This window comes from Myotis brandtii, unplaced genomic scaffold (assembly GCF_000412655.1).
Source record: "Myotis brandtii unplaced genomic scaffold, ASM41265v1 scaffold182, whole genome shotgun sequence".
In the NCBI taxonomy this organism is placed as follows: Eukaryota; Metazoa; Chordata; class Mammalia; order Chiroptera; family Vespertilionidae; genus Myotis; species Myotis brandtii.
The window spans coordinates 2,871,136-2,881,347 of NW_005356751.1; the positions used below are offsets into that span (position 1 = coordinate 2,871,136).

The 10,212-nt window shown below is 47.1% G+C and overlaps 1 protein-coding gene across 1 annotated transcript in view; it reads left to right on the forward strand.

Annotated features, from left to right (window-relative positions):
- Positions 1-3,533: 3,533 nt before the first annotated feature.
- HDC (histidine decarboxylase) overlaps positions 3,534-10,212 on the forward strand; it is a 16,979-nt gene continuing 10,300 nt past the window's right edge. Inside the window, exons 1-3 of the mRNA XM_005863954.2 lie at positions 3,534-3,620; positions 5,884-6,056; positions 9,599-9,712. Coding sequence (XP_005864016.1) covers positions 3,590-3,620; positions 5,884-6,056; positions 9,599-9,712 — 318 coding nt within the window. The 5' untranslated portion in view covers positions 3,534-3,589. The remainder of the gene's footprint in view (positions 3,621-5,883; positions 6,057-9,598; positions 9,713-10,212) is intronic.

The following is a 10,212-nucleotide window of genomic DNA, read 5'->3' on the forward strand; positions in this document are numbered from 1 at the left end:
GAGGACCGGCGGGCAGCCCCGCACCCGCTGGCGCCCCAGCGTGTCTCCGGGGAAACCCCCTCTCGCCCGAGGAAATGACACGGAAAACGGACCGAGGCGACGTTCCTCCTTTGTTCTTTGCAACTTCACGTAGGGTTGACCATGACGTTGAAATGAGTAAATGAAAACTCTCTGTAATGCGTAAGTTGGATTGTCAATGGCGGAAGTAAGTCAAAGCTAACTCTACCCCACTTTAATTTTTTTCAAGATTCTGCCACTTAAAAGAAGAAAAGGATATTGGAGGATCTGTACACCTGCAAGTCATGGTGTTCCATTTAAATGTTCCATTAAAAGTTTTCTGCGGCGCTTATTTAAAAAAAAATATCCTCATGTGAGGATTAACAACAACAAAAAGATGCAACTTTATTATATGATCTATACATTCAGGGTTCAAAACAGAGCATTTTCACAGGATAGCTATTGTTGTGTTGGCTGTTATTTCTTAAAATTGACAATCTATGGGAAAAGAGGTCAGTGCCCCTGACTAAATAGTCAGGTATTGCATGTTTTAAAAATTCTTGTGGGACACCACTTGAAAATAAATGATGTAGCCCTGGCCGGTTTGGCTCAATGGATAGAGCATTGGCCTGCGGACTGAAGGGTCCCGGGTTCGATTCTGGTCAAGGGCACATGCCTGGGTCGCAGGCTTGATCCCCACTGGGGACCTGCAGGAGGCAGCCGATCTATAGTTCTCTCTCATCAATGATGTTTCTATCTCTCTTCCTCTCCTTTCCTCTCTGTAATCAATAAAAAAAAATTTTAAAAAGAAAATAGATGATTTAATTCCAATCTTACTACTGATTGGTTACATGATTTATAATTGTGAATTTTATGGATTATTTAAATGTCTTCCTGATTTTTTGGTAAGAATTTTTTGTATGCCAGGCAACTGTCAGTAAAGCATTCATTTTAAACAAATGTTTTATTGACTTTAGAAAGAGAGAGGAAGGGAGAGGGGGAGAGAGAGATATAGAAATTTCAATATGAGAAACATTGATTGGATGCCTCCTGCATGCCCCCTACTCAGGATTGAGCCTGCAACCTGGCATGTGCCCTGACCTAGAATCAGACCAGCAAACACTTGGTGCATGGGATGATGCTAAACCAACTGAGCCACACTGGCTGGGCAAGCATTCATTTTTGTATTACAATTTTTTCATAATTATTCTAGACTTGGTCATACTTATTATAACTCTCAAGAATTATTTCAAGTTAAAATTGCACACTTACTTTGCTATAGAAAATATATATTAAGAAAGCTCACACTTGAATGAGCCTATAACTGCTTTAAAAAAAATTCTCCATCTGCCAGGGAACTGACTCTGCTTCCAAGCATTTTTGCCCAGGATCTCAGAGACTTGGCATCAAACACCGAGGCACATTATTCAGAATAATGTTTACTATCTTTGTTAGGTACAATTGTATACTCAGGTTTTTTTCATGGTTGTTTTAATAAAAACTTCAAAACATATAGAAGGACATCCTATTAGTGCCCCTTTGAGAAAACTTTGGAGCATCTGTCCTCCTAGATTATAAACTCTTTATGCCTTGGGTTGGTGTCTGTCTTGGTCTCCACTGTATCACCAACTGTAAGATAGAAGAGGGCCAAAAAATATTTGTCAACTAAGTGAGCAATTAGGGGAAAATGATGAAGAAAAAATATCTAGTATGATGATAAACCTACTTATTGATTTCCTAGTCTCAGTGTTATTGTACTTTCTACAGTTGTAGAATTTTTATTTAAACATACATTTTTTATTGATTTCAGAGAGGAAAGGAGAGGGAGAGAGATAGAAACGTCAATGATGAGAATCATTGATCGGCTGCCTCCTGCAATCCTCCAACTGGGGACTGATCCCACAATCCAGGCATGTGCCCTGACCAGGAATTGAAACATGACCTCCTAGTTCATAGCTTGACATTCAATCACTGAGCCACATCACCAGGCATAGAATTTTCACTTTTTATAGTTTTTAATTCTTTACCAAATTTTAAAAACATACACACACACACACACACACACAGTATATCTGAATAGAGAAAGCAAAGATGGGTTAGAAAAAATTTCCAAACTGAAACTCAGAGACAAGAAGGTGGAAAATAAAAAGAATATCATATATATAATTTATATCTATAATGTATATATTATACAATAATCATAATATATATGCACACATGTACATACACAATTATATATATTATGTACTTATGAGATAAGGTAAAAAAGTTTAACATAAGCATAATTGGACTTGCAGAAGGATAGAAGAGAGATAATGGAGCAGAAGCAACACTTGACGAGAAAATAACGGATAATTTTCCATTTAAATTGCCTAACTTGGTGTTGGTACTTTTTTAATGAGTCAATAAGTGTCAGCTATTACCACTGTAAATATTATTTTTCCCATAAAGCAAAGCTTTATTGAGGTATAATTCCATATTATAAAATCCCCCATTTGAAGTGTACAATTCAGTACTTTTAAGATATTCACAGAGTTGTGCAACCATCACAATAATCAATTTTAAAACATTTCCAGCAACCCTCCAGAAAGAAACTCCCCCAAACCTGTTCCTCTTGCTGTCAATCTCTGACGCCTCACACATCCCGACTCCAGAGCCCCGAGCACCAGTCATCTTTTCGGTCTCTATCGATTTGACTCTTCTGGACATTTCCAATAAATGGAGTCATATAACATGTGGTGCTTCGAGACTGGCTCTTCTCACTTAACATAATGTTCTCAGGGTTCTTCCTGTTGTGTGTCAGCACGTCCGTCCTTCTTATTGTTGAATGGCTATGTCACATCGTATCGCTCCATTTATCTGTTGATGGACATTTGGGTTGTTTCCACTTTTTTGGCTGTTATGAATAATGCTGCTCTGAACATTTAGGCTTCTGTATGTCCCTTTATGCATTCTCTCTCTCTCTCTCTCTCTCTCTCTCTCTCACACACACACACACACACACACACACACAAGTGCTAAAAGTGATATGTCTGGTGATTGTTATTCTTTTTACTTATTTGTGTTTTCTCATCTCTTTACAACAATACATATTATGTAGCAATAAAAAAATTCATTGTGCAAGATGCTAACATCTGCCTGCTCCTGAGCACAGCGCCAGCATCCCTTTAAGTGCCCACTCCTCCCTCCCTGCCGCCGGGGAAGCAGTGGCAGGAGTAACACTAATAATTCGTGCTACTTACTCTGCATACCCTCGGCTTTGTTCTGGGAGCTTTGTCTGAGGCTGGCCGTGTCTGAAGCCAGGGGCAGAAAGGACTGAGGGCTCTTCACCACATTTCCCTGCAGGCTCGGGTTGCTAAGTGCAACGTTTTTTCCTCCATTTCTTGATCAAGGTCGTGGTCACTGTCCCTCAGAGCATTGGTAGAGGAAGGGTGGCTTAACTCAGCCTAGAGGAAGGGCTTCTGGAGGGCGGAGCTAAGGTGGAAGCAGGAGAACCCTTTAAATACAGGGCTCCATCCTGCTGCCCAGGAGTGCCCCTGGGACCTCCGAGTGTCCGTGAGAAGGAGTGAGACTGACTGAGGCACTGGCGGAGATGATGGAGCCTGAGGAGTACAGAGAGAGAGGTGAGCCACGGGCATCCCAGGCCCTCTTCCCCGCTGCCAGCGCGAGAGCTGCTGTCGGCTGTGAGTGCTTAGATTTTGGGGTGTCATTTGACTGGGAGTTAGAGTTGGCTGCTGCAATTTTTTTTTCTGCGAAAGGAATGTGGGACCAGAGTTTAAAACTTTTCTCCACCTCTTTCATTCTTCCTCTCATAGACGCCCACTCTGCCGTGTCATGCTTTTCTTTTCTACTTTCTCACAAAATAGAGGATTTGGATTCCTGCTCCACTAACTGGCAAACGGGGGATTGATTATTCGTATCCTGAAATAGGAAAAAAATTCCCTAAGTATTCTGTAGTCACTGCAAGATCTTTTCCTTCTTAGTATTCATTTTCCTGTGTGGGAACTGTTCAGTGGTGTTCTTTCTCTCAGTCATACAGTCCGTAAAAGTTCAGTGTGCACCTGCTGTCCATCAAGCCTGTGTGCCGAGCAAAACCAAACGGTTATCCCATGTCCAGGCATCACTCTCCTGAGTGGGGAAGCAGCTCGTTGCTTATAATTTCTTTCTTTCTAAGTTTTTATATCCTCCTCCCACTATCTGGTTCTGTTGCCTGAGGTTCCTTTGCTGTGAGGTATTGTCCTGTGTCAGATCCAAGTTTTTTTTCTCTCCTCCACCCAGGCTAAGTGGCTGTTAGCCGGTAGACGTTAACCTGCACTAGCTTCTATCGTTGCTTTCCGAAGGCACCTTCAGCTGAGAGCAGGTGCTTGTGTGTGATTGGGACACAAATACATTTCGTGCTGTCCCTGGACAAGTGGAGGGCTAGGTCCAGGGCTCTCAGGCCTGTGGTGGGGGCCTGCTGCAGGCACGAGAAGCATCTGGCCCTGGGAGGGTTGAAGGAGAGCAAAACGCAAAGAGAAGGGCACGGGAGCTTTTGCTCACTCACAGTTTTGTCCGAGGCCGTTGTAAGAATTTTGCATGAGGTGGTGTAGAGGGAAGAAGCTCAGGTTCCCTCTCCTTTTCTCTATTTTATTTTACTTGATTTTTTCCATGGGGAAGAGGAGCTTAAGGACTACCAAGGAGGAATTCTATATATTGAGAAAGAGAGATGAATACGCAGACACAGATGGGGAGATGGAGAGAGAGTCAGAGAGAGATTCCAACAGGGGCACCGCAGGCTGAAACTCCCGCCCGGAGAACTGAACGGGAAGAGAGAATAAATAATTTACAGTGGCTTCCGAGTGTTTGACTTGACTACCTTTCTTCCTATTTATTTGTTCATTCATTTGGTTAAATTTTTTTGGGGGGGGGGCAAAGGGAGCATCTAAAAAATGTTCTAAGCACAGGAAGGGAGATAAAGTGATTAAGGCAAGATTTCAGGCCAGTGCAGGGTTCTTAATTGGGGCCTATGGTTGTGCTTTAGGAATTCCATGAACCTCAGAAATTATAGAGCAAATTTTGCATGTATGTCAGCCTATAGTTTTCATCCTATTCTTAAAGAAGTTTATGGCTCTAAAACACATGAGGAATTATTGATCCATTGGGAGTGGTGAACAGATAGATTTTTCCCCTTTAATCAGAACCCAGAATGGGAACTTGCCATGTGTGCTAACAAAGCGTGTGGTCTGTGTGCGTGTGTGAGTGCATGTGTGAGTGTGTGTGTAACAGTATTTGGATAGAAAGAGCCACAGAGTTTCTGCTGAACCTGTTAGGCGATGCATTAACACAGCGGTTCTTAACCTGTGGGTCGCGACCCCTTTGGCGGTCAAACGACCCTTTCACAGGGGTCGCCTAAGACCATCCTGCATATCAGATATTTACATTACGATTCATAACAGTAGCAACATTACAGTTATGAAGTAGCAACGAAAATAATTTTATTGTTGGGTCACAACATGAGGAACTGTATTTAAAGGGCCAGAAGGTTGAGAACCACTGCATTAACAGATGCTCTGCTGTTGGGAGAAAGGTGGGAGAGATGATCAAGGCTGATACAGACCAGGGAAGGGGAGGAAAAGGAAAGGGTTTACATTGACCCTGGAGTTTTATGCTTTGGAGATTTTCCCTGTTGGTCATTTGTCCACTCACACATTGCCTCCATCATTCATTCACTCCCTCACTCGTTTTGTTCTTTTGAAGACAAGGCCTCTGCTGGGCATCCTGTCCCCCTACCCCCCATGAACCCATCTCCCTTTCACCACTTTTCTTAGCCCAGACACGAGGGGCACAGCACACCTGGGCCAGGCCCAGTCAGGGGACATGAGGCTGGTTCCTCTGCCTCCCTTGCAGGAAAGGAGATGGTGGATTACATCTGCCAGTACCTGAGCAGCGTGCGGGAGCGGCGGGTGACCCCAGATGTGCGGCCCGGCTACCTGCGAGCCCAGCTGCCCGAGAGCGCGCCCGAGGACCCCGACAGCTGGGACAGCATCTTTGGGGACATCGAGCGAGTCATCATGCCTGGGGTGAGATGCGGTCACAGGAGTGACTCTGGACTTTGGGGAATAGAAGGGTGGGCGGAGGCACGAGAAAGGCCTGGGATGACCCTTCAGCCACTTGGCCGACATTCAAACCCAACTTCTGGGCACGTGGAGGGCCAGGACTTCGACCGAAATTTGGTTTCTGATGCCAGGGGAGCTGTAGTGTCGGGTGGGGAACGAGAGAGAATAAGGACTGCACCCAGGGCCTCGTTGGACAGAAGTGTGGTGATCCAGTGGGGGTGGGGGGTGGGAGTGAGGAGCAAGGACGCCTGTGGCGAGCAGGATGGAGAGGGGGCTGGGGTGGTCCCTGAAGCACAGCCGCAGGACCAGGGGCTCCCACAGAATTCCGGGACATGAGACAGAGCAAGAAGGAGGCTGAGAACACAGCCCCCGAGGGCTGGGCACCTGGGGGGCTGAATGAGCCCCGTCAGCCCCTTCTTTCTCCTCCATGAGGTACAACCACCTCCTTCCTGATCAGGTGGAGGCCTTGTGATTGAGCTGCTTTTTGGGGGTAACAAGGGGCTTTCCCCGAATCGCCCCCACTCCTGGAGACAAAGGGCACGACCTGGGGGCAGCCAGAGGCCAGGGCGCAGACAGAAGCTGGATGCTGCAAGGGCTGGGGCTGGAGCCGAGGCTCGGGGCCATGGGCCCGGGCGATGCCCCTGCCGCCAGGAGTGAGGAGCTGAGGAAGGCATTCCCGCTAAAAGTGCACGAGTCTTCCTCCCCCGGAAGGGCTGCCTTTTACAGGCCAGGCACTGTACCAGCCACAGTGCAGGCCAGCTTGTTTCATCCGACGGTGACCCTACGATCCCTGCTTTACATGTGAGTAAACTGAGGCACAGAGTTCATTGTCTTCCCAAAGCCGCAGAGTTTGTGCCTGGAGAACCGAAGACTTTAACCTGGGCCAGTCTTACTCCCAAGGCTCTGCCTTTCTCCTACTTAGACGTCTCCGCTGGTGAGTGACTGAGGGCCTTAGGCTGTGCCGTGCCCCCAGGCGCCCTCCGTCAGCTGTGCCCGTCCGGCTCCCTCCCCCGTGGGGCCTTGGAGCTCTGACCAGCACATGCCCAGCAGCTCTTCCCGAGGCCGACTGGGACCTGCTCCCATCAGCCCTGAAGAGCTGTGGACTCAGGCGTGAGGGAAATGTGCCTGGAGGCAGGGGTGAGAAGCTACTCAAACTCAGACAGTGATGGCCAGTTCGCACCAAGCCACATACCCATCTCTCTGACCAGTCAGCCTAGTTCAGAAGCATCTTTTGAAAATTTTTATATCAAGAAAACTTTTACTAAGGAGGCTAGCTCCCCGATAAGATTATCTCATAGATTTGATTCTGTAAAATGTCATCTGCTGAGGGGCCAACTGTAAGCTGGTAGTGCCGTGAAAGCAACTGTCAGAAGAGGCGGAAATGAGCTGATTCATTCGATTGAGAAATTCCAGCGGTTGCTGGGAGTGCGGTCAAAGAGGCTCACTTCTGGACTGAGAGATCTGTGTGTTTTGATAAGCGTCCCTCTGGCTTATCCCACGGTGTGTATCTGACCAGAACACCCAATTGCCCCTTGATAGGATCAGGAGGATGGAGCCCTCCTCTGCGTTTCCAAAATAATGTCGTTAAGCATGTCAGTAACGAGGCCCAATCTCTCATCTCATCTCACAGGCTGCACAGCCTCTCAGAGTTGGCCTGAAAGCTGCTGGCCCTCTGCTTTCTCGTTTTGGCCAGCACCTCACTGACAACGGGGTTAATTTTTCTCTCCCGGCCACCTCCGCGATGGAAAGAGAAGAAAAAACAACAATCGTTTAGCTTTAATTCCAATCCTGGTTAGAAAAATCTCGTCTACTCTTGATGAGGGGAGAGCAGCAGCAGGGAGAGGGCAGGATGCCATCCCGCTTAGGCGTTTGGGCCCTGGAGTCAGACAGCGCTGGGTGTTTGGGCTCTGCTGTCTGCCCCTCTGAGGGATGTGTGATACCGGGACGCTGCCTCTCTCCGCCAGCCCCAGTTCTCACCTGTAAGACAGGGATCATGGCAGAACCTACCTCCTAGGGGTGCTGTGAGAATTGAATAAGGTAAGTCATGGAGAGTGGGAGATACTGTTGTTACCTACGATGCCTTCTGCCTGGTGAAACGCAGAGGAAGAGGTATGATCACCCTAGAGTCAAGTCAGGATAAGCGATGTGTCCATCACCAGATGATCACCGTCCACATTAGCGCTTTATGTTTGACACATTTCCTCCAGGCCGGTTTATACAGCAGCCCCAGGAGACAGAATTCAGTTTTTGATGAGAAACTGAGGTTGAGAGAGGTGCAGGGGAAGACCCTGGCTTTATGGGGTCTGAATCCCCTACAAATTTTAAGATCCCCTTTAAGAAAATGAAATTAAGGCTGGATCTCAAAAAAGAATCATACAAACATGGGACCTTGGAGCTTAAGTTCAGTAGCTTCACAATAGACAAGGTGACACAGCTGGTTAGGGGCAGAGGTAGGACTGGGACCTGTGCCTTTGAATTTAAACCTGAGGCTCCTTCTACCATACACGCTGTCCAGGACACTGTCCTTGCTCTTGAGGGATAACAGGAATTTGTGCAGCCTAAACAACTTGATGCTACACCAAGATGTCATCGAATGAGCTCTCAGAAGAGTGTAACAACTAGAAAGAGAGCGTTCCATGGGCTGAGGGAAGGGATCAAAGGGACCGGGGAGTTGGGCAAGCATTTGTGGAGGAAATGAGTATGTAGTAGCTTTCTAAGAATTGACAGATTTCAGAGGGTCGTGTCTGTGTGTGTAGTACCTTCCTGTGAGGGCAAACAGGATTGCTCAAAGACAAGATTGAAGAGATAAACAGGGTATGTTTGCAGAGAAGTGAGATGAAGCCAGATTAGATCATCAGTGAGGCCGGTGAGCCCCTGAGGATGCTTCAGGGACCTGTTCCACTTGACTCCTCCTTAGATCCAGCGTAAGCTGATGGTGGGCTCAGGGGTTAGCCTGGAGGCAGGGGTCCCATGCCTTTGGGCTTCCACTTCTCCTTCCCTCTTCTCCCCTCTCTCCATCCCCACTGGGAAGCTAAGGACAGATTTGAATCCATTCACCCCTGCAGGAGATGCTTGCCCAGAGAGCTCAGCGATCCATAACACAAAGACTGCTTTTCACGAAACTGGATGAGACAAGCAACCGGCTGTTCCCAACAGTCTCCCCTTCTTTTTATGACTGGGCAGGGGTGGCGGGGGAGATAAGCATTGGAGACTAATGTGAACATTGCCCAGAATCCCCAACTCTAATTACTATAGCAGTTTCCATTTCACATATTCGCATGTGTGCAAATGCTCCACTGAAGGGCTAGCTGTGAGGATGAGCAATGTGGGTGGCAAGGACACCGTGAATCTGTCTTATTTTTATGGAGCCGTGTCACTTAGTCGGCTGTCTTAAAATGCCAGCCCATCTCCAGACGGGGTGCTTCCCCTTGCCAGGGAGGGGCTCTGGAGGAGGACGGCCTCCTGCACAGGCCTCGGTGTCACCTGTGTACCTGCTCTGCCTCCAGGTGGTACATTGGCAGAGCCCCCACATGCACGCCTACTACCCAGCTCTCACCTCTTGGCCGTCACTGCTGGGCGACATGCTGGCTGATGCCATCAACTGCTTGGGATTCACCTGGGTGAGTAGCAGCGGCTGTACCTATGACCAGTGGCCATGGGGACACAGCAGGAAGTGACATCCGGGGGCACACATATTTGGTCCTGGTCTCTGAATAGGGTTCCCAGTTAAATATTAACCATGGTTATATTCGTTGGACTTAAGCTTTACATAAATGATCTCAACTCGTCCTGTCTAATTCTATGGAATCGTGAGTATTGCCCCCACTTTGTGAATGAAGAAAGTGAGGCTTATGTACCTTATCTCCCCATAATCACACAGCTCAAAGAGAAAAGAGGAGATTTGGACTGAGATCTGGTTATTGCCACCATTTGTGACCCTAACTAAGCACTTTGGTGCCTGTAGATACAACTTCATCTGTGCTCTTGTCTTTGAGGCCCTAAGACTTCCCTTAATAACCCCTTAAGCACCAATCAGCTTTAAATTATGCCAGAATACTCTTATAATAGCTTTATATTTTAAACCTGAACTCTTATAGGATGTGTGTGTGTGTGTGTGTGT